The 25145-nt window shown below is 49.6% G+C and overlaps 1 protein-coding gene across 1 annotated transcript in view; it reads right to left on the bottom strand.

Annotated features, from left to right (window-relative positions):
• The window catches only part of MYO3A (myosin IIIA), a 308489-nt gene that overhangs the window by 232850 nt on the left and 50494 nt on the right, over positions 1-25145 (bottom strand). Inside the window, exon 2 of the mRNA XM_073677531.1 lies at positions 14284-14466. Coding sequence (XP_073533632.1) covers positions 14284-14451 — 168 coding nt within the window. The 5' untranslated portion in view covers positions 14452-14466. The remainder of the gene's footprint in view (positions 1-14283; positions 14467-25145) is intronic.

Here is a 25145-nt window from a genome sequence, read left to right as displayed (position 1 = left end):
GAAGGTGGAGGTGTGTGAATGCTATGAGGGCCTCTTGTGGAGGAATCCATTCATGCACCCCTCTAGGATCTGTGGCACTCATGCGCAGCAGGGGCGCCACTCATGCACGCCAGCTACTAAGCTTGAGAATCAAGACATATTAGTCTGCTTTGGGCACTAAAAGCCGTTGTAACTTGCTGTAGGGGATGAAGGAAGCAAGACCATGATTTCCTACAGATTTTGTTAAAATAGACATTAAAGCTCCTAGTGTTACCAAAGCCTTAGTATACCTACTCATTAGAGATGACCAAACCTTTAGAAATTCAAAGGTTTGGTGGCTTTTTTCCAAAGATTTGATTTGTAGCTCGTATTACTCTGCGTCCCCAATACCGTATCCTATCTGTTATATTGTTAATAGTGATGGGCAAACCCTTGACTGTTCGGGTTCGGCTAATTGAGCTGAACGCCGACCAGATTTTTAAAAGTTCGGGTTCGGGTACCAGAACAGTACCTGAACCTCTAACATGGACCCAATTCATGTGAATGTGCAGGATCCTCATGCTCCACTGCTGAACTGTTAGCTGTGTTCTCTAGACTGAGCTCCACTGCAGGCTGACCTCTCTCAGGCTTCTCTACTGCAGGACTCTCTCACAGACTAGACTAGACTGTAACTGGACTTACTCCAGACTGAACTGCCTGGCTCCACCTTCCCTTTTTATATCCCTAATGGGCTCCCTCTGGTTGTCTGAGGTGGAAGGTGGAGGTGTGTGAATGCTATGAGGGCCTCTTGTGGAGGAATCCATTCATGCACCCCTGTAGGATCTGTGGCACTCATGCGCCGCAGGGGTGCCACATTCCCCCCTAGCAAAGCTCAGTACTCCCGGGCTGAAGTACATTTTTTAACAATAATATAGCATGAACTACAACAATCTTCCCTTTATGGGAGGAACATTCTTAAACATTGCATATAACATTAATAAGTAATAAATAGATATATGCATTGGAATAAGCAACCTAGAAGTCCAAGTCTCTTCCGGAGAGGTTGCTCAATGGGGCACTCCTGGGAGTGCAAATATTTACAAAGAAAAGTCTTTGGGCTGCACATAGTCCTCAGCCACAGAGTTCTTAAGTACCCATACGGGTAATGAGAAGTAAATTGGTAAAGTGTCCATATCACTTGAATTGTCCATTAATGAAGGCAAAAATATAAGTTAAATGCATATAAAAGGCAATGAATACATGGTAATATACAAGATAATACAGTAATATACAATACAATGCTATATAATACCCCAGGGGTAACTATTTACACTTGTCAGAAGTTTAACTATTTTACTAAGTGTATCTGACAGGGGGTTGACCTAGTGTACTACGTGTAGACCTACGTGGTACTGGGATGCGTGTGGCACTAGTATTTGCACTACTTCCCATTCCGTCAGTACTAGGTGTGGAGGGACTGCAGGGCTGCCTTAACCTCGCTACAGGACTGGCAAGTATACCATTGGCTGGGCCCTCTTGCTCTGCTCCAACCGGGGATCCTTCTTCCGGGGATTCTTCTTGAGCAGGCTCTTCTGAAGCACTTACAGGCTCTACTTGCTGTGGAGGGTCTTCTGGCTGTTGAAAGAAGTGGATCACAGGTATTATTACTGCTCCTCCTAGTTGAGGCCAATCTGCAGGGAAGTCTCCTAAGTCAGTAAGGATTACTGCTTCTTTAGGTTCCTCCGGGATAATGAGAGGCTCTTCTCCTTGGGGCTTTAGCAGATCTGGACACAACTTCAGGTGGTCTCTAGATACCGATGCAGTCGTTATTCCTCTGTCTTTACTAATTAAACAGGTTTTCTTATTATCAAATCTTGAATTCAACACAGTGTAGGGTTCTCTCTCCTACTGGTCATCAAGTTTGTGGTTTCTTCTCTTCCTTTTTAACACTACTTCACCAGGTGTGAAGGGTTCTGCTGGGGCACCTCTGTTGTATTGAGCTTCCTGCTTGTCCCTCACCCGAGTGAGACTGTCTTCGACACAGGCCTGTACTCTTCTGTACTGCTCCTGTCTGGTCATGTCCCAGTCCTCAGTGGTCACATCTGCTTCTGGTTCTACAACACCGAGCTCCAGGTCCATGGGCAACTTTCCTGGTCTTGCTCGCATGAGATATGCTGGAGTACAATTGGTGGAACTTACAGGTATGTGATTGTACAGATCTACCAGGTCAGGTAGTAGGTCTGGCCACTGGTTTCTCTCTTCAAGTGGTAAGGTCTTCAGCAGGTCGATGACGATGTGGTTCATCTTTTCACAGAGGCCATTGGTTTGTGGGTGGTACGGTGTAGTTCTTATCTTCTTACACCTGTAGAGATGGCAGAACTCTTTGAACAACTCAGCCTCAAAGGCCGGGCCTTGGTCCGTCAGCACCTGCTCAGGGTATCCATGGGGTCTGCAGAAACACACCTGGAACGTTTTTGCTGATGTCTCTGCCGTCAGGTCTTTGACGGGGGCGACCACCAGGAACCTGGAGTAGTGATCCACCATGGTCAGGGCATAGGAGTACCCTGACCTGCTGGGTGACAGCTTGACATGGTCCAGGGCCACGATCTCCAGGGGTCGAGTTGTCTTGATGGGTTGCAGGGGTGCCTTCTGGCTGCTGTAGTTTTTTCTTCAGAGGCTACAGGGTCCACAGTTTCGGCACCACCGCTCAATGGAGCTGCGCATTCCTACCCAGTAGAATCGACACTTCAGCAGGGTCTCTAGCTTCTTCCAGCCAAAGTGCCCCGCCTGATCGTGGTAGGCCTCCAACACCATTTGGATGTCTGTCTTGGGGACCACTATCTGCCACACCATCTCATGGGTTTTAGGATTGACGTACCTCCGACACAGCTTCTCACGGTAGATAAACAGCCGGCTTCTCTCGTTCCACTGCTGCTTTGCTTGCAGAGACGCTTCCTTCTCTAGGGAAGAACCTTCTTGGGTTATCAGCTCCTTGATACGGCTGACAACCGGGTCACTGTCCTGGGTCTCTTTCCAGCTGTGGTGAGGAAAAGGGTTTAACGTCTTCCCACGCTGCCTCCTGGAGGCTCGTTGCTCGTGGATCATCCCATTCCGGTGAAAGGCAGGTAGCTCAATCTCCTCCTGGTCATCCACTTCTTCTTCTGTGTCTGACTGGTGAGTCATCCTGGACAGGGCATCTGCATTGGTGTTCTTGCGGCCCGCCCGGTATTTAATTGTGAATTGGTAGTTTGACAGCCGAGCCATCCATTGCTGCTCCATGGCTCCTAGCTTGGCTGTTTCAAGATGGGTCAAGGGGTTATTGTCAGTGTAGGCAGTGAACTTGCTGGAGGCTAGGTAGTGCTTAATCTTACAATGATGGCCCAGACCAAGGCCAGGAACTCTAACTTAAAGCTGCTATAGTTCTCTGGGTTCCTCTCGGTTGGGCGGAGCTTCCTGCTTGCATATGCGATCACTTTCTCTTGGCCATTCTGCCTCTGACTTAGGACAGCTCCCAGTCCTTCGTTGCTGGCATCAGTATACAGCAGGAACGGTTGGCTGTAGTCAGGGTAGGCTAGGATCTCATTGCCTGTCAGGATCTCCTTCATCTCTTGAAATGACTCGTCTTGCTCCTTACCCCAGTGGAATGGGCGATTTCTGCCTTTTGGGGACTGTCCTACCAGGAGGTCTTGCAGAGGGGCTGCTTTCTTAGTGTAGTCTTTTACAAACCTCCGGTAGTATCCTACTAGTCCCAGGAACTGACGCACCTCCTTGAGGTTCTTCGGCTCCGGCTATTTCTGGATGGCAGTGACCTTCTCCGGGTCTGGTGCTACTCCCTCTGGACTAACAATGTGCCCCAGGTACTGTACCTTTCACTTGAGCAGGTGGCACTTTGAGGGCTTCAGCTTCATCCCATACCGGGACAGCGACTCAAATACCTCCGCCAGGTGCTTCAAGTGGCCCTCATATGTTTTGGAGTACACTATCACGTCGTCCAGGTATAGTAACACAGTCTCGAAGTTGCGGTGTCCCAGGCAGCACTCCATCAATCTTTGGAACATTCCGGGGGCATTGCAGAGTCCAAACGGCATACTGTTGAACTCGCAGAGTCCCATCGGGGTGGTGAAGGCCGTCTTCTCCCGATCCTCCTCAGCCACAGCTACTTGCCAGTACCCACTAGTGAGGTCAAGGGTGGAAAAGTAATTTGCAGACTTTAAGGCAGCCAGGGATTCCTCGATACGTGGTAAAGGGTATGCATCTTTATGTGTAATGCGATTTACTTGTCTGTAATCCACACACATTCTCATGCTTCCATCCTTTTTACTGACTAGCACTAGGGGAGCTGCCCAGGGACTACAACTATCCCTTACTACCCCTGTCTTCTTCATGTCATGCAACATCTCCTTGGCTTTCTGGTAGTGTGCTGGTGGTATAGGCCTGTAACGTTCTTTGATGGGTGGATGGTCACCTGTGGGGATATAATGTTGTACCCCCTTAATCCTCCCAACGTCAAGTGGGTGCTTGCTGAATACCTGCGCGTATTCCTGAACCACCCGGTGTATACACTGCTTTTGGTGGGCAGGAGTGGTGTCTATCCCAACATGGAGCTGGTGACACCAATCCTCCACCTGGGTTGCCGGGTCATTATCCTCCACTTCGTCTGGTGAGGTTAAGGACTCCACCGTGTGTATAGAGTTGTTATTTACAGCATGTAACTTGGCAACAGTGGCATAGCGTGGTAACCTGACCTCATCTTCTCCATAGTTGAGAAGACGGACGGGCACCCTCCCATTGCGTACATCTACTACCCCTCTGGCAGTTAAGAGTGTAGGTCTGTGCTCTGAGCTAAGGGATTCTACTACCGCCTGGTAGCTCTGTCCTTTAAGACCTATTGCTGCTCTACACCAGATAAGCATTTCACTCATTGGGAGATCACAATGTGTATGGGGTCTGTTACCCGCATATTACCAATCTCACCACCGGATAGCTTTACTTGCTGCTGGTACATCAGGGCTCGGATCTCCTTCAGGATCGCTCTTCTCTGCCCCGGTCTGGTGGCATTAGCGAGCTGTTGGAGCAAAAACACCACTTCCTCCATACAGTTACCATCAATGTTAGTGCCTAGTACCATATTTAGTCCTGAGTCCTCAGAGACAGTCTCTACCACAATGAGTTCCTAGTCCTTCAGCTCCATTCTCCCCACTTTTACCGTCACATCCTTAACCCCGACTAGATTAAGAGGTAGGCCGTTAGAGGCATAGACTGAAAAATCTGAGTTCGGGGATTGGAGACTGTCCATGGACCAGTATCTCTTGTAAAGGACATCAGGCATAATTGTTACCTGAGATCCAGTGTCCAGCAGGGCAGGTATCACAATGCCATCCAGGATTATGGACAGGAAAGGTCTTCCTCCTACGTACCTGCTGTGCCAGTCTGAGGGGCCTGCTGAGTCTATTCCTGGGTGTTGGCCCTCGGACCCAGGCTTTTCTCGTTTAAAGGACAGCTCTGGATGGTGTGACCTGACTTGTGGCAGCGGTGGCAGACAGGGTCCCTCAGTGGACGGCGTTGGTCGCTGATCCTCCCAGGGGGTGGCGTTGTCCTTTTCCTCCTTCTCATCCAGGGGACATCCTCAGGGTTATCGGCTAGCAGGATCCTTTCTTCCTCCTCGGGCTCCGTCCGCAGCTGCAGGGCACTCAATACAGTGGTCAGGGTTTTGCTCAACTGACGCACTTCAGAGCGCAGGATGTCCAGCTCACCAGGGGACGATGCTTGCACCTTGGCTTCAGCAGCCACCGGGGAAAAGGTGGACGCTGCAGGCACTGGGGTGGCCCCACCCTGGTAACATTGGATAGCAGTTGTTTCCAGGGGCTGCAGTCCTTTTATAGCCATGTCCTTAAGGGTGTCAAAGGTGGCATCTGGATGATCCAGGGACCACCAACGCACAGTCCTGCTCTCCTCTTGGGACCTCAGTCCCCGGATAAACTGTTCTTTCAGCATTTTATTTTCATCATTGATGCTGGTTGGACTAACCTGTTTCAGAGCCCGCAGGGCCCCTTGTAAATGCCAGGCATAGTCCCGAACACTGTCCTCCTGTTTCTGGGAGCAGTTGTAGAACCTCATCCGGAGGTCTGTCTCAGTACGATTCTCAAAGACAGTCTGTAACTTCTTAAAGATTGCGGACACTGACTCCTGGTCTGCGGCTGACCAGGTTTCTACTTCTCGTTCCGCAGCACCAGTCAGTTGTCCTAATACAACAGCGGCTCTTTGCTTGCCTGTCATAGAGTACATGTCCAGTATACCGCATAATTTCCGCTTAAATCCAGACAGGGTATCTGGTTGGATATCTGGCTGTACTGGGGGAGCCACTTCGCTCCAGGGATGTACGGTAGGGCCATGGGTATGACAGGGGTTACTGGCCCTGCTGGTGGAGCGGCTGCTCTGGTCTGCTCGGCGTCGAGCGCGGGTAGAGCATCAGGGCGGTTAACCGGTATTCCGGCGTTGTGCTGTTCCTCGGACATGCTGGCGCGCTCCTAGCGAACCGTGGCCTACCTTCTTTTCTTTTCTTCCGGTAGGCCGCAGCTCCGCAGGTGACGGTCTTCTTCAGGACCTTGCGTCGCTTGCGTCCTACGTCAGAGCGTTCAGCGACGCTCCTTCCAGGACCTGGCGCTTCCTGGTTTGACGTGGGGCGTGTCCGGGGCTTCGCGCGCTTTTGCAGGTACGCCTCTCAGTTTCCCGCGGTTACGCCCTTCTTCCCGCTCGGCAGCCCAACAATGGCGGCAATCTTCGCCACAGTCAAATACACAGTTTTTGATTAAAGGCGCACAGTACCCGGTGGCAACGGGCACAATACTCCGTCGTTGCAGCGGGCACGGAATCCTGTTCGTGACGCCAAGAAAGAGATGACGCGCCCAGGGGATGGGGATGACTCGGCGCCTGGGCCTTGTTGCCTGGTCTTGGGGATGTCGCGGTAGTCGGCTCCCGGGCCCGTACCCTGGGCCTCTCTTTAAAAGGGTGGATAATTATATGAAAGTTCGTGATGCCACCTGTGGTGTCTGGTGAGGATCACCAGCGCTGCAGCAGCCCACTGAGGCGGGTGTTAAGGCAGCTTGGGTGGTATAGCTCCCTACAGGTGGAGCTATGCCTCAGGGCAGCGTGGATGTAGGGATGCAGGACAGATGGGACCCAGCCGGGTCAGAGTAAGAACAGGGACAGACACGATAGTCACTTCAGTACCTTTTACTGATGGAAGTTCAGGCACATTCCGGAGCACTGTAGGGTGAAGGGTGCATATCAGGATCCTCCCCAGTGAGTGGGTATAGGGCCTCCTGTTTCTTGCCTTTGTGTAGTAAGTTTCTGACCTTCCTGGAGCTAGGCCTAACTTTGTCTCTGTCCTGCACCGGCTGACTTTGTGGTAGGGCCTTCTCTTGGAGTACACACTCCCAGCTTGTGGGGCATCCGTGACTCCTGGCTCTGGTACGTATCAGCTCTTGGGTGATCCTGGGACTTGAAGTCTTCCAGGGGTCTCCGGTTGTCTCTACAGGGGGATATACGGCCCTGTAGATGCGGACCCGGTGTCCGGTATATGTTTTCTGGGGTGAGCTTGTACATCTCCTCTGCCCCCAATGCTACTCACTCCTCTAGCCTTCGGCCGTGCTCGAGGCCCTCACTAGGCTATACTCACTAGCGGCAGCTTGCCGCGCTTCACCGCTCTTATGGTGTCGGCACGCCTTGGGCTCTAACTGAGCTCCCTGAGTCTAGCTTGCAGGAGCCTCGCACTCCACTGCTGAACTGTTAGCTGTGTTCTGTAGACTGAGCTCCACTGCAGGCTGACCTCTCTCAGGCTTCTCTACTGCAGGACACTCTCACAGACTAGACTAGACTGTAACTGGACTTACTCCAGACTGAACTGCCTGGCTCCACCTTCCCTTTTTATATCCCTAATGGGCTCCCTCTGGTTGTCTGAGGTGGAAGGTGGAGGTGTGTGAATACTATGAGTGCCTCTTGTGGAGGAATCCATTCATGCACCCCTCTTGGATCTGTGGCACTGTTGTAATTTCTCCATTTTAGCTTTTACTTTCTAATAACAGTAGTCTGAACATATTTATATATGCTGTCTAACTTTGGTGCCGAATTGTTCCTTTTTTATGTTATTTGTCCTTAAGTGTTCAATAAAGTATTTTGCTAAATTTTTGCCAAAAAAGTCCTGGTTTTTCGTTTTTGCATACATATTAGCTTTATGGAGTGGTATAAATTATCACTTTCCCTGTATTTGGGACCTTATCTTGGTTAGAGTGGTTTTGTTACAATGCACCTAATGAATATATGGATATTTACATTGTAAAATGTGCCTGCTCTGTTCAGCAGACGGCAATACACTGACTCAGTGTATTGCTGGCAAATGAGGTCAGCACATGCGCAGTGAGTACTTTCCCACACTTGCCAATGAGTTGAACTCAGTTGTCGCGCAAGTGACAGCTCGTGAAACACCCGAACCCGAGCCAGAACAGTAACACGAACTTCCTAAGGAAGTCCGTGTTCGGGATCCATGCCCGAACAGTTCGGGGTCCATGCTCGCCCATCTCTAATTGTTAACACGGCCTTGGAGTTGACAGGGGGGTATAGAGAGTAAGAGAGAAAAACTGTCCCCTGCCTTATCTTTCTATACTCATTGATGCAACTAAATATTCTTCAACAGTAGTACTTTTCTTATCCCAATGTGTTATGAACTGTGTGCTCTGACCTCTATCTCTCTGCTGCATAAGATGGTGCTTCTTGGTTGGCCCCCATCTTTAATACTGGCTGTGATAGTCGCCCATGATTAGCTGCACTAAATCAAGTGAAGTGTTTGATGTAATGCATTATGGAGAAGCCCACCTGGTTGCACTTTTCGTCATAGTAAAGGTGAGTGGATAATTGGAAATTCGAATTCCTCGACTTTGCTTAATTTAGCCCCAAAAATTGATTTGAGGTGAATATGACGCGCCCCCTGGGCCTGTGCTGGGGAACCCGGAACCGGGCCTTCTGTAAGATGCTGGGGGTTGTAGTCTCCGTGGCGCTGACCCGGTCCATGCCCAGGGTGGTCAAACCAGTGGCAGTCTATTTGTGTTGTAATAAGTGTCCGACTACGCCACCCGTGGATTGCGGTCAGTGGGGACCGCCGCTGCGCTGCAGACCGCTGAGGCTGATGTTATATGCGCAGCCAAGAATGGGATAACTCCCCACGGGAGAAGTATTGCCTCAGGGCAGCTAGAGTAGATGATGGTAGTGATGGTGTGAGCGTCCCAGTACTAATGGTGCTGGTACGGCGATGAAACACAGAGACGTGTGGTTGCAGTTTCCAATGCTTTACTCACAGTTCTTTACTGGTCCTAGTCACCTCGGTACCGGCGGTGACTGCCCAAGCCGTGCTGCGTCCACCAGGCAAGGGGCTCGACCAACTCCCAGGCAATTCCAGAGCGTGGCACAGGACTCCCTTCCTTTCCTTTCTCTGGCCGTCCCCACCAGTGACCCACCTTTGTCCAGCTTCCTTGGGCCTTCTGTTGGCGAAACCTCTCTCCGGTTTCCCTGACCCTATGTGGTATGCTTTCCTGGTGGATGTAGTGAGGGGTCGCACCAAGATGTGGTCACAACCTCCGGTTTTGGCTGAGGATTAGTCGCCTCCACCAATTTGGGTTCCGGTACCCTGCTCTGCCAACCCTTCACCCGTTATCTCGTGGGTTCTTAGGGTTCCTTCTTCACTCGTGTCTCTGGGCCTTTCTCTGTGTTCCTGTTCCTTGCTTCCTTTCTTACTGTCCTTTCTGTTCATTCTCCTTTCTCTCTCTCTCAGTCTCCAGCCTCCTGACAAGGCGTGCCTGCAGAGCAGAGCCCATGCAGGGGCTCTGCTTCCTGTCTTCTCCTCTCACTCTTAGCTTCTTCTCTGCACTGCACTGACTACTGTTCTAAGATGGTGCCCACCTTATATACCTCCTTCTAACACCCGAGCCCAGGTGACTAGCAACCAATGGGCTCCTACCTATGCCCAGAGACCCACCCCTATCTGCTCCTACACCACTGGGTTTTCCTCCCCCTCCCCACTCCAGCCAGGAACAGATGCTGTCGTGCCTGCACTTCAGTCTAGTGGGAGCACCGTTGAGCTGTCCCTCTGAAATGGGGTGTGTGTGGTGCATGCAGCTTACCGAGTCCTGGTCCACACTCCATCCTTACCCGGGAGTGGAATATCACACCTCTGGTCTGAGGTGCAATACCCCTGTAGCAGCCGAGCCCTCGGGGTGCTACAAATACATTTGCATGGATCTCAATACTGGAAAGCTTGCAATTGCTTAGAGAATACACATGGGGAAAAAAAGAGAGAGAGGACCCTGCTGACCATAACAGCTTACTGGCATGCGTCTGCATTAGAATCCTTGATTCTGTGTTCTGTGGTCAGCGTCTCTTTCTACCGAACCACAACTGATATACCTTTTCTTTGGGTGTTTTAGTTCTGTTATCTTTGTTTCTGTCGGTTTTGGGTAACAAGTGTTTTTCATTTACTCTGTTTGTCTGCCCTATCACCTTTCGGGTGCAGCTTTATTTACCTTCCCCTAATGGTGTTTCCTGCTGGTGATAGACTTTGTTGGATTCATTCACTTGGCTGTAGTTTATGTTGGTTGCAGTGGTTTTGTGTGTGATTCCTTTTATTCCAGGGGAATTGCTACTCTAGTGATTCTAGGAGCTGCTAAGGATATTCAGGGTAAGCCGCCATCAAGTGGGGGCACCATTGCGTTATTTTAGAGTTCCAAACTGTAGGGTCAGGCAGGGACAGACCAGGGTCAGAGGAGGGTTTTTTCCTAGTCCGAACAGGTATCTGTCAGGTTCAGGTATTTGTTCCCCTGGTTTGTACGTTACCCATGTGAATCTGCTTTAGCAGTCATAATGCTTAGATTCTACAAGAGAGATAGGGAGAGAAGACCCTGATTACCATAAGAGCTGATGACGCGCCCCCTGGGCCGCGTGGGGAACCCGGAACAGGGCCCTTTTTGTGGAACGCTGGGGGTTGTAGTCACTGTGGCCGCGACCCGGTCCCGTGGCTCAGGGTGGTCAAACCAGTGGCAGTCTATTTGTAAGGTTTTAGGTTAATTGTCCGACTACGCCACCCGTGGATTGCGGTCAGTGCGGACCGCCGCTGCAAGGCTGACCGCTGGGGCTGATGGTGTATGCAGCTGAGGTAGTGTGACTCCCCACGGGAAGAGTGCAGCCCCAGGGCAGTGTAGTAGATGGTGGGGGTGATGGTGCGGGCGTCCCAGCACTAGTAGTGCTGTATGCGGTGAGAAAGCACAGAGGCAAGGTGTTGCAGTTCAGGTTCTTTACTCACAGTTCTCATCCAGGTCACTTGTGCACAGATAGGACCGCCCGAGCCGTGCTGCATCAACCAGGCAGGGGGCTCGGTCAACCCCCAGGCAATTCCAGAGTGTGGCACAGGACTCCCTTCTGTCCTTTCGTCAGTCGAGCCCCACCAGTGACACTACTTCTGTCCAGCTGCCTCGGGTCTTCTCTTGGGAGGCTGGGTGTCCACTTCCCTGATCCTATGTGGTGTGCCTTTTTAGTAGGTATAGTGAGGGGTCGCACCAGTAAATGGTCACGACCGCCAGTCCTTGGCTGAGGATTAGTCGCCTCCACCAACTTGGGATCCGGTACCCTGTTCTGCCAACCCGTCACCTGCAATCTCCTGGGTCCTTAGGGTTCCTTCTGCCTTCGTGTCTCTGGGCCTCTCTTGGTGTTCTGTTCCTTCTTACTTTCCTTTCTGTTCCTCTCCTCTGGCTCTGGCCTCCACTCCAGGCCTGCCTTGTGGAGCTGGGCCCAGACTGAGCCAAAGCTCCCTGTCAGCCCTCTCTAGCTGAACTCCTCTTCTCTCTGCACTGACTTCTTCTCTTCCAGTGCTGGCTGGGCCTCACAGGCTAGGCCCGCCTCCGGAGCAGAGCTCCACAGAGGCCCTGCCCTGTCACTTCCTCTCTCAGACTGAACACTGATCTAAGATGGTGCCCACCTTATATACCTCCCTCTCTGTGTATGAGCCCAGGTGACTTGCAACCAATGGGCTCCTACCTATGCCCAGAAACCGTCCCCTCCTTCTTCTACATCACTGGGTTTTCCTCCCCCCTCCCCACTCCAGCCAGGGACACGTTCTGTTGTGCCTGCATTACTGTACTAATGCGAGCACCGTTGAGCTGTCCCCCGGAAATGGGGTGTATGTGATGCATGCAGCTAACTGAGTCCCGGTCCACACACCATCCTTACCCGGGAGTGGAATATCACACCTCTGGTTGAGGTGCAATACCCCTGTAGCGACCGAACCCTCGGGGCGCTACACTTACACTCTACAGGAGAGACAGAGAGAGAGTACCCTGCTGACCATAAGAGCTTACACTCAACAGGAGAGAGAGAGAAACAAAGAGCAAGAGAGTATCATATTGACCATAAGAGCTTATGTGGCATCCCTTCGGGTTCAGTCGCCACAGAAGTACTGCATCTCACCCAGAGGTGTGGTATCTCACTCTCAGGTAAGGATAGAGTGCTGCCCGGGACCCTAATACCTGCATCCAACACTGCACTACTCCAGACCAGCTGGAGGGGCAAGATGTGTTGGTCTTCCTGCTGAGCCCTGACCCTGGTTGGAGTGGGGGGAACCAAAGTAGGGGGAACCATGTAGTGGGTGTGGGTGGAGGATGTAGATCAGGGGAGCACTTGTTAGAAGTGATATAAAAGCGGGAACAATCTTAGAAAGACAGGTCAGTGAGAGAGAGCAGTCTGAGAGGAGAAGCAGTGGGAGCAGGAGCTCTGCAGGAGCTCTGCTCGGGAGGAGGGCCTAGCAGAGAGGCCCAAGACTGAGAAGGAGAGAGGAGCAGGAGAAAGGCTCCAGGAACGGGAAAGGGATCCCAGGGGTACGGGCAGTGCTGGAGGCCACCCGTATGCCCAAATCTGCCAGGTGGTGGAGGGATCAAGCCGCAGAGGGGACCGGCCCCTGACCAGTGAGAATTACAAAGTTCAACTGGAAACCGGAGGCTTCTGTACTTTCAGGGTGCAGTTGCCACATCCGCACTCAAGTCGCCAAAAAGGTAACCACATAGGATCCAGGGAACTCCAGGTTGCCCAGAAAGATCCGAGGATACCGGCTTGGGACATTGTTTGGCGAGGCGCAGGGCAAGAAGGGTGAGGGCCAGCGCAGAAAGACGGCTGAGAAGGTCATATAGAACGGGGTCCTGTCAGGCACTCTTGAAACACCTGGAAGTTTGCTGAACCCCTGCCTGGTGAACACAGCGCGACGTGGGAGGCTGTAAGCTGGACAGTGCAACCTGAGGAACTTAACAACTGTGAGTAAACGCTGAAGACTGCACCCCACTGTCTCTGTGAAGTTATTGCTGCGCCATCACCCCCTGCACTACACAGCCACATCTTTAACATCTACACTGCCCTGGAGCTAAGCTCTACCTGTGGAGAGCTAAACCAACTCTGCTGTATTTACAACAGCTCCAGAGGACCTGCCCCGCAGCGGCGGCTCCCTTTAGCCGCATACCACAAGTGGCGTCACGAACTGTATATAAGAACTATAAATCCCCTGTAAATAATCCCCTTTTTACTGACCGCCCTGGGTCACAGACCGGGTCATCGCCACTGTGACATCTCCCCTAGCAATGACTGGCCCGGCACCGAGTGCCCCACGGCCCAGAGGGTGCATCACTTACACTTTACAGAAGACAGAGACTTACCTAGTGACTTAGGAGATGGAAAATGACTCTGCCATGCTAACTGTGCTCCACTGGGAACCGCTGATCTGTAATGACCCAGGTACTGACCACCACTGTAAAAGGTGTGATAATCCACTAGATGTCTTAGCTGCAGGGCATTATGGGAGATCCAAGCGGCAATGCAAGAAGAGATTAGCCTGCTCTCTGATGCTTTAGCAGTGTGAGAATGGTACCAAGTAAGTATTTTTTTTTTGCAAACCACGAATCAAATCTTAAAATATTCAAATTTCAGTAATTTCAACTCAAACTCAAACTCGATCCTCCATGGATCGATTCACTCATCTCTAATCTTTACTTCTCATACATGTGATCTGGCCACAACTATTTTACACCAGGGAAAGTTATCAAAGTAATAGTATTTATCACAACTAATGACTCCAGAAAGTGATTTCTACTGTCAGAATGATGGTCAAAGGCTAGATTACTTTAGAAGAGGCATGGAGTGAAATAGAAGAAGAGCAAAGGTATAATGTAATATGTAATGTTATACTCATAAGTCATTATCATTATATGTTTTATGCGGAAAACAATGAGATAATTGACTTACATGAAATGGATCCATAATTTTTACAGCTGCTTTGCTTCCATTTTTCTTATTTACGACTTTAAACACTTTACCGTACGTTCCTTTTCCAATCGTCTCAATTATCTCCCAAGTGTCAGAAGGGTCTGGAAATCCATCAAATACAAATGACTTGCCCCGGAATGAAAACATTTTCAATTAAAATGCCTGAAATAAAAAAAGAAAGTAGCTGATATGAGGTGTCTTATGTATAGGATGGGATTGTGATTCAATCCCTTAAATACAGTTTGTTAGTTCACCCCTGCTTAGCGCCCAGTAGCTGACACCCATTCCCCACCGGCACCTTTAATATGGTGGTACCACTAAGTCATCAGTTTAATCTCATAATCTAAGCTTGTTTATAATAAACTTTAATTAAAAATCCATATCCTTTCCCAACTACACTAACTGCTTTTTTTTCACTTTCTTTTATGAATATTGCTTCGTTTGAGAATCCCAGAGCAAGCTGGGATCAGGGCCGCCATCAGGGCATTACTGCCCTTATTGGCGTATGGGGCCCGATGAGCAGAGGGGGGCGTGGATCATGCTGGTTCAGTAACTGATCGTGCGTCCTCGGACGCACATTCAGTTAAAATCTATTGCTGTAAGAGAAGCTGAACGGCAATATTTAAAAGTCGCCAGCCAATCACAGGCCGGCAGCTGACGTCGTACGCACATCTCCAGCGTATGGTGTCACTGTCATGAGCTGACGCGTCTGTGCCTCAAATGGATGAGGGACAGCTGGGCGCCACTGGACCGTGGCCAGGTAAGGAGAAACTTTTTTTAAAAAACCTTTTTTTTTTCCTTGTACTGAAAGCGGTAAGCTGCCATATGGGGACAGATAGATCATGTGGCAAGATGGAGACAGATGGTACAGGATCATGGGGCAGGATGGAGACAGATGGGGTGGAATCATGGGAAAGGATGGAGACAGATGGGGCAGGATCATGGGGCAGGATGGAGACAGATGGGACAGCATCATGGGGCAATATCATGGGGCAGGATGAAGACAGATGGGGCAGGATCATGGGGCAGGATGGAGAAAGATGGGGCAGGATCATGGGACAGATAGGGCAGGATCATGGGACAGATGGCTCAGGATCATGGGGCAGGATGGAGACAGATGGGGCAGGATCATGGGACAGATGGGGCAGGAAGGAGACAGATGGGCAGAATCATAGGATAGATGGGGCAGGATCATGGGACAGATGGGGCAGGATAATGGGACAGATGGGGCAGGATCATGGGACAGATGAGGCAGGATCATGGGGCAGGATCATGGGACAGATGGGGCAAGATCATGGGACACATGGGGCAGGATCATGGGGCAGGATTATGGGGCAGGATGGAGACAGATGGGGCAGGATCATGGGACACATGAGGCATGAAGGAGACAGATGAGGCAGGATCATGGGACACATGGGGCAGGAAGGAGACAGATGGGGCAGGATCATGGGACAGATGGGGCAGGATCATGAGACAGATGGGGCAGGATCATGAGACAAATAAGGCAGGATCATGGGACAGATAAGGCAGGATTATGAGACAAATAAGGCAATATCATAGGACAGATGGGAAAGGATCATGGGGCAGGATGGAGACAGATGGAGCAGGATCATGGGACACACAGGACGGGATCATGGGACACATGGGGCAGGATGGAGACACATGGGGCAGGATCATGGGACAGATAAGGCAGGATCATGGGACACATGGGGCAGGATGGAGACAGATGGGGCAGAATCATGGGACACATGGGGCAGGATCATGGGACACATGAGGCAGGATGGAGCAGGATCATGGGATACATGGGGCGAGATGGAGTCAGATGGGGCAGGATCATGGGACACATGGGGAAGGATGGAGACAAATGGTGGCAGGATCATGGGACAGATAAGGCAGGATCATGGGACACATGGGGCAGGATGGAGACAGATGGGGCAGAATCATGGGACACATGGGTCAGGATGGGAGATCCTATGGGGTAGTATGGGAGATCATAGGGGCAGGATCATGGGACACATGGGGCAGGATGGAGCAGGATCATGGGATACATGGGGCGAGATGGAGTCAGATGGGGCAGGATCATGGGACACATGGGGAAGGATGGAGACAAATGTTGGCAGGATCATGGGACAGATAAGGCAGGATCATGGGACACATGGGGCAGGATGGAGACAGATGGGGCAGAATCATGGGACACATGGGTCAGGATGGGAGATCCTATGGGGTAGTATGGGAGATCATAGGGGCAGGATCATAGGACACATGGGGCAGGAAGGAGATAGATGGGGCAGGATCATGGGACAGATGGGGCAGTATCATGGGACAGATGGGGCAGGATCATGGGACAGATAAGGCAGGATCATGGGACACATGGGGCAGGATGGAGACACATGGGGCAGGATCATGGGACACATGGGGCAGGATCATGGGACACATGGGGCAGGATGGAGCAGGATCATGGGATACATGGGGCAAGATGGAGTCAGATGGGGCTGGATTATGGGACACATGGGGAAGGATGGAGACAGATGGGGCAGGATCATGGGACATATGGGGCAGGATGGAGACAGATGGGGCAGAATCATGGGACACATGGGGCAGGATGGGAGATCATATTGGGCAGGATGGGAGATCATATTAGGCAGGATGGGAGATGATATGGGGCAGGATGGAGATGATATGGGGCAGGATGGAGATGATATGGGGCAGGATGGAGATCACATGGGGCAGGATGGGAGATCATATGGGGCAGGATGGGAGATCATATGGGGCATATTATTCGGTCACTATATGGTGGTAATATGTGGTCCAGTCATGATGTGGCAGTATTTGTCTCTTGTATGTGGTATTATTCGGTCCCTACGTGGTGGTAATATATGGTGTGGGGTTACTTGTCCCTTGTATGTGGTATTATTCTGTCACTTTGTGGTAGTAATATGTGGTCTGATCATGGTGTGACGGTATTTGTTCCTTGTATGCGGTATTATTGGTCATTTTAAATGTATGTGACACATTCCCTTAAAAGAAAAATAAATAAAAATATACTTAAAAAGAGTACTGAATATTTTAAGAAATGTTTAATAGATTAGAGTAGAGTGGGGCCCGGCCAAAAGAATCTCCTTGTCATGGAGGCGGCTTAAAAAATCTTTTAGCGAAAACAAAAGCCAATGGCTATGTATGTGATATGGTGTTCAACGGGAACTGTTACTGTGTGATTGGAAAAGATGTGGTGCCTAAGTGGAGTGTTTCCAAGTGTGGGCAGTGGGACTGCGGAAGGTTTAAGGGGTGGAAATAGAGCTGGGGTGGAGCCTGGGCGGAGTCTCAAGGGGCCCTGAAAATGTTGCCAGTATGGGGCCCTGAAATTCCTGTTGGCAGCCCTTGCTGAGATATTCAAACAAACTGTCATCAGGGGGTATAGGCAGCGGTCACTGCCGCAGTCCCTGCCCTCTCCCTGAAACGAAGCATCAGTGACGTTCGTTTCAGGGGCTGGGCTAGTCCCTGTGTGCTGTGCAATGTGCACAATGACAGAGCGCTCTCAGTTGCCAGCTCAGATCAGCAGTAACGAGATGGCAACAGAGCGTGTTGTCAGAATACCTGCCATGCAAAGAGTAGTGCCATTCCTTCAAGTGACGTTACTTCAAGGGGGCAATGCTGGTCTCTGCATGCCGGGTAGTCTTAAAACACACACTAAGGCTATGTGCCCACGATGCAGAAATGCTCAGGATTTTTTCCTGAGCGTTTCTGCATCTCCCTGGCAGAAAAAAAGCATACGGATTGTACATGCGGATTGTACATGCGGATTGTACATGCGTTTTTGCTGCCAGGGACATGCGGATGTGAAGCGTTCTTCACATGCATTTCCACATGTGGGTTGACAAGCACTTTCCAAGCGATTTTAGCATCACTTGGAAAGTGCTTGTCAACTTGGTCACACTATATAAATCCATGCAACCGGCATGGATTTATATACTGTGACCTTAAAGAATGGTAAAAAATGAAAAAATAAATCTATACTTACCTTCTGATGGCTCCTGGAGTCTTGCTTCGCTCTGTCCTGGCTTGCCGGTAGCTCGCGGTACACTACACTGAAGGACCTGCCGTCACATGACTATGACGTCAGCGCAGGTCCTTCAGTCCACCGCGAGCTGCCGGCAAGTGAAGACAAGGAGACCGGGGGCCATCAGAAGGTAAATATAATATTTATTTTTTATTTTATTCTTTTTTTACAGTTTCTATGGTACCCGGGTCCAGAGGAGAGTCTCCTGTCCTCCAGACCCGGGTACCATCCGTACATTGAAACTCTTGGATTCCGCATTTACAGATGTAGGCATGCGGAATCCAAGCATTCCAATGAAAGTCAATGGCGGCGAAAACACAGCGCTTCCGCAAAATAATTGGTAGTACTGCTTTTTTTTCCGCAATGATAACCCGCAGCGGAAATTTCTGGAGCATGTGCACATTGGGAAACATGGCAGGCCTTCTACCATGCGTTTTTTAAGCGTTTCTGCAGCGTTTAGGCCGCTGCGGAAACACTTAAGCGCATTGTGGGCACACAGCCTAACAGTGCGCTCTGGTGCTGGCTCATTACTACTGATCTGAGCTGGCGACTGAGAGGTAACTGTCATTGTGCAAATTGCACAGTGCATATCGCGCAGTGACTAGCCCAGTCCTTGAAACAAGCGTCACTCTGCCCTCTCATGCTTCATTTGAGTATTCCAGCATGCACTGGGATTCTCAAACAAAGCATCATCAAAAAAGAAGTAGGAAAAAAAAGCAGTTACATAGTGTAGTTAGGGAAGGCTAGAGAATTTTTAATTCAAGTATGGTATATTAGAAAAAAATTAGATTATGGTATTAAATAGATAGGGATTTAGGATGAAAATTACTTTGTATGTCAGACCACCGCTTTAACTTAGCCCCTAGATAGCAACATTACTCTTTACTAGTGATGAGCGAGCACTAAAATGCTCGGGTGCTCGATGCTCCGATCGAGCAAATTGGAATGCTCGAGTGCTCAGTCCGAGTAACGAGTCCAATGCATTTTTCAGGCAGCTCTGCAGAGGGCCTAAAAATTGCCCAAATTGATGGTAACAGTGCTCAAATGGCATGGGAACAGCATGAGGAAGAACTCTGGAAGCATTTCTGACTCCCAGGTCAGTGCTGTCAACAACGTTGTCAGAGGTATTACGCCACTTTTACGGACTCACAATAAAACATGCAAAAACGAAGCCAAAATAGATTTTCCTGGGAAATATGTTAAGGAACATCCTTTCCAGGGTAATGACTTGTATATAAGGCAAAATAAATACCTCAAAACAAAAATGCTCCTTCACACCTTCGACTATGTTCACACCTAGCGTTTTTGATGCGTTTTTGCACTTTTGTATTGCTTTCAACCAAGACAAATGCATTCACCAGGAAATGTAATTTTAACATTTACAACCTTATCTGGCCATGTGGTGTGTGACACATCATCAGACACATCCTGTTTCATTTATGTTGGAGGGACTCCGATAGTCACAAAGCCTATTTTATAGGGCCATCAGTCAGCCTTTACTATTCTTTAAAGGGCCAGCAGTCGGCTCTCGTTATTGTTAGAGAGCCATCAGCCGGCTATGCTTTGATGTTCCCATTATTAATGAGTGGGTCTCCTATACTGTTATTGCATATGCAGTGACTGCAAGGGCTGCCAAAAATTTGGAGGGACTCCAATTCCCCTTGCAAGAGACGTAGAGGTCAGAGAGCCTCCTAAAAACAATGTTCCCATTATTAGGAAGTGGGTCTCCATAGTGTTTGCCTATGCAGTGAAGCAACGGCTGCCGAAAATTTGGAGGAACTCCAATGCCCCTTGCAAGAGATGTATATATGTTGATATGGTGGTGGAGGATGAGGATGCGGAGAAGGAGGAGGACAAGAGCAAATAGACAAAATCAGGAAGTGTATACCCATGTCAGGGTGTGAAGACAGAGGTGCATGGGAATAGAGTTAGACATCCCCAAAAAAAGACACTGTATTTGAGTTTATGTTACTCTGCTATCATTCGGTTGAGAAGTCTGGCCCAATCCAGCCCTTGTTCATTTTTATAAGAGTCAGCCTGTCAGCATTTTCAGTTGACAGGCGGATGTGCCTATCAGTTATAATTCCACCAGCAGCAGTAAAAACCCGCTCTGGCAAAACGCCAGGGCAGGCCAGGACCTCCAAGGCGTAGAGAACCAGTTCATGCCACGTATCCAGCTTGGATACCCAATAATTAAGGCACAGAGGAATCACGGTGGACGTTGGTACAGTCGACAAGGTACTCCCTCACCATCTTCCGAAATATTGCACTCCTTGTGAGAGTACCCTGCGCCTCAGGGCCTGTGCGATGAGAAGGGCTGAGAAAACTCTCCCAGAACTTTGACAGTGTTCCCCTGCCTCTGCTGGATTGCATTTGTGGCTCTCTCGCCTGTACTCCTTGGTTGTCCAACGAACTGAGACCTCTGCCGCCAGCATTTTCAGATGGGCATTTTTTAAATAATTCTGCAACAAAGGCCTTCTCGTACTGCACCATTTTATTAGGCCTGACCTGCAAAGGAATAAGAGACAGAAAGCTCTCCCTGTAGCGTGGGGCTACAAGCGTCACCAACCAGTAATGACTGTCACCCAAAATTTGGACAACGCGAAGGTCATGGGAAAGGCAGCGTAACATAAACTCAGCCATGTGTGCCAGACTGCAAAGAGGCAAGACTTCCGTGTCGTCACCAAGAGGACGACTGACTATGCTCTCGTCCTCATCCTTCTCCTCTTCATCCTCCTCCTTGTCCTCAGGCCATCCATGCTGAACAGACGGTATGACAGTTGTGCAGGTAGTACCATATACAGTGCAGGAAACTAGCTCCTTTCTTCCTCCTCCTCCTCTTCCTCATTGTCACCCAATCCACGTTGGGATGAGATGAGGCTGGGCTGTGTGTAATCACCCTGTATGGTTCCTTGCTCCATCTCATCGTGCACCGCCTGCAATGCATCCTCTTTAATTGAGAGCAGAGAGCATTTCAGAAGCGGGATGGTGACGCTAATTATGGTGTCATCGCCGCTCACCATCTTGGTGGAGTCCTCAAAGTTTTGGAGGATGGTACATATGTCTGACATCCATATCCACTCCTGAGGTTTTATGTGTGGAGTCTGACCTGTATACCAACGGTCATGTTGATGCAGGTAATCAACAACTGCCCTCTTCTGCTCACAAATCCTTCCCAACATCTGCAATGTAGAGTTCCAATGCGTGCGGACATCACATCTCAGTCGGTGAGCCGGAAGCTGCAAATGCTGCTGAAGCACGGCAAGGGCGGAGGAAGCTGCAGCTTACTTTCTAAAATGGGCACACAGGAGGCGTACTTTGACAAACAGATCCTACAGATCTGGGTAGGTTTTGAGAAACTGCTGAACCATGAGGTTAAGCACATGGGCCAGGCATATTGGCTTCAACACAGCCTGTTGCCGCTTGGCCGAGACAGTGCTGCAGTGTTTCCAGCTTGCGACTGATGTGGTCATTTCGGAGATGGATGCTGAAGAGGAGGAGAAGGAGTTGCAGGAGCCGTAGAATGTGGGGGCAACCCTGATTGACCCAGGGCCTGCAATCCTCGGTGTTGGGAGGACGTGTTCTGTCCCAAGGTCCGACTGCGTCCCGGCTTCCACTATGTTAACCCAGTGTGCTGTCAGCAAGATGTACCGTCCCTGCCCACAAGCACTTGTACACATGTCCGTGGTTAGGTGGACTTTTCCAGTAACTGCATTGTTGAGGGCACGGCTAATGTTGTGGGACATGTGCTTGTGTAATGCGGGGACGGCACACCGGGAGAAATAGTGGTGGCTGGGGACCGAGTACCGAGGGATGGCCGCCGCCATCAAGTTGCGGAGCCTAAAAGGCAACATTTCGAGCGCAAGCATTTGCAAAATGTGTGAATTTAGTAGTGTGGCCTGTTGGGCATTAACTGCGTGTTTGCACTTGCGTTCCAAGGACTGGGGTAGGAACGACTGAATGCTGCGCTGGGACAAGGACGTGTTACTGCTTGCTGATGGTGCTAGTTGAAAGTGTTCAGCGACAGGTGCATGCGGGAGGCATCTTGGCATGTGCCATGGACAGGGGATTTGCATGTACGCACAAAAGCGGAACAAGCAGTGGTGTCACCCGCAGACACTGTTGTTGGACTCTGGGGTTCGGCCCACTTATTCGGGTGCTTTGCTGCCATGTGCCTGATCATGCTGGTGGTGGTCAGGCTGGTAGTTTTGCTGATGCTGGCCTGGCAGGTGGTGCAAATGGCCTTTTTGGGGTTATCGGCAGAGTCTTTAAAAAATAACCAGACTTGGGAAGACCTAACAGTTGTACTGGCAACTTCTGTTGTGTTGATGTTACGGGGAACGGTTGCCCACCTTCTGTCTGCAGCCACCACACTGCTTGTCCTTGCCTGTTGTGGTACTACACCTCCCTCCCCTTGTGTGCTGCTGTTCTCACTCTGCAGGTCACCTCGCCAGGTTGGGTCAGTGATTTCATCGTCTACCACCTCATCTTCCACTTCCGCACCCTGGTTCTCCTCCTGACTTTCTGGCAATTGTGTCTCATCATCATCCACCTCTTGTGACAGTTTCCCACCATCGCCTTTGTGTGACTGTGGCTGTTCAAATATTTGGGTATCGCTACATGCGATCTCCTTTTGCCCTTATCTATCTATAGGGGCAAATCTATCTATAATCTATAAATGGAAAAGCGTCCAAGTGTGAGATCAGTTGTCTGCGGGCACTCTGCATGGTGGGAGGAAGGAGGATCAGGGTGAGGAATATGCGGTCCAGTCTCACAGCTACTGAGACTTCACTGTGTGGAAGACAGGGTGGTGGTGGTGGCTAAGTGACTGGAAGCATTATCTGCTATCCAACCAATAACCTTTTCACACTGCTCTGTGTTCAATAGTGGTGTTCTGCGGTGCCCTATTAATTGGGACAGGGAGGTCAAGCGACAAGATGTGGGTGTTTGTTGTGGCACAATTTCAGCTTGCCCATGGCCTCGGCCTCGGCCTCTGCATGCACCATCACCATCACGTCCACTTCCCCGTCCCTTGACACGAGCCTTGCCCATTTTAAATGGAGGACAATATTTTCCATGTTCATTAAGAATGGCTGGATTTGAACCGCAGTGATATGTGATATGTGTGACGGAAAACTACAGTTTTAAATAGCTGGTCTGTAGGTTACTATTTTTCACAGCGACCTGATGTCAATAACTTCACTAACACACTGCAACATAATCTAAATGGAGGCCAGAAATGGCTGAATTTGGAGCGAACTTGTAGGTGATACGTGTGACGGAAAACCACAGTTTTAAATAGCTGGCCTGTAGGTTACTATTTTTCGCAGTGACCTGGTGTCAATAACTTCACTAACACACTGCAACAAAATTTAAATGGAGACCAATATTTTCCACGCTCACTACAAATTTCTGGATTTTTATCGCTGTAATATGGAAAGGACCTGGCTGTATCCTGCAGTGGCAACAAGCAAATGGAGCAGAAAAACGGTGTTCTCTGGATTGCTTTTTAAGCAAATAATCAGGATTATGATAAAAAAAAAATATCCCTGGCTCCTGATACCTGGGGCTATTTCTAGAAATATCTGTAATAGCAGCAGCAGACAGAACTGGAATAGACCCTCTTGTGCTGTATGAACTGCAGTCTGCCACATACACTGCCTGCCTGCCTAGCTCTGATATATACAGTACAGACCAAAAGTTTGGACACACCTTCTCATTTAAAGATTTTTCTGTATTTTCATGACTATGAAAATTGTACATTCACACTGAAGGCATCAAAACTATGAATTAACACATGTAGAATTATATACTTAACAAAAAAGTGTGAAACAACTGAAAATATGCCTTATACTCTAGGTTCTTCAAAGTAGCCACCTTTTGCTTTGATGACTGCTTTGCACACTCTTGGCATTCTCTTGATGAGCTTCAAGAAGTAGTCACTGGAAATGGTTTTCACTTCACAGGTGTGCCCTGTCAGCTTTAATAAGTGGGATTTCTTGCCTTATAAATAGGGTTGGAACCATCAGTTGTGTTGTGCAGAAGTCTGGTGGATACACAGCTGATAGTCCTACTGAATAGACTTAGAATTTGTATTATGGCAAGAAAAAGGCAGCTAAGTAAAGAAAAACAAGTGGCCATCATTACTTTAAGAAATGAAGGTCGGTCAGTCCGAAAAATTGGGCAAAATGTGAAAGTGTCCCCAAGTGCAGTTGCAAAAACCATCAAGCGCTACAAAGAAACTGGATCACATGAGGACCGCCCCAGGAAAGGAAGACCAAGAGTCACCTCTGTTTCTGAGGATAAGTTTATCCGAGTCACCAGCCTCAGAAATCGCAGGTTAACAGCAGCTCAGATTAGAGACCAGGTCAATGCCACACAGAGTTCTAGCAGCAGACACATCTCTTCAACAATTGTTAAGAGGAGACTTTGTGCAGCAGGCCTTCATGGTAAAATAGCAGCTAGGAAACCACTACTAAGGACAGGCAACAAGCAGGAGAGACTTGTTTGGGCTAAAGAACACAAGGAATGGACATTAGACCAGTGGAAATCAGTGGTTTGGTCTGATGAGTCCAAATTTGAGATCTTTGGTTCCAACGAGCGTGTATTTGTGCGACGCAGAAAAGGTGAACGGATGGACTCTACATGCCTGGTTCCCACCGTGAAGCATGGAGGAGGAGGTGTGATGGTGTGGGGGTGCTTTGCTGGTGACACTGTTGGGGATTTATTCACAATTGAAGGCATACTGAACCAGCATAGCTACCACAGCATCTTGCAGCGGCAT

Source organism: Phyllobates terribilis, unplaced genomic scaffold (assembly GCF_046119375.1).
Source record: "Phyllobates terribilis strain yellow unplaced genomic scaffold, ASM4611937v1 Scaffold_4__5_contigs__length_816908805, whole genome shotgun sequence".
NCBI classification, from domain to species: Eukaryota; Metazoa; Chordata; class Amphibia; order Anura; family Dendrobatidae; genus Phyllobates; species Phyllobates terribilis.
Note: the sequence above shows the minus strand (reverse complement) of the source record. Positions and strands in the feature narration are given on the sequence as shown.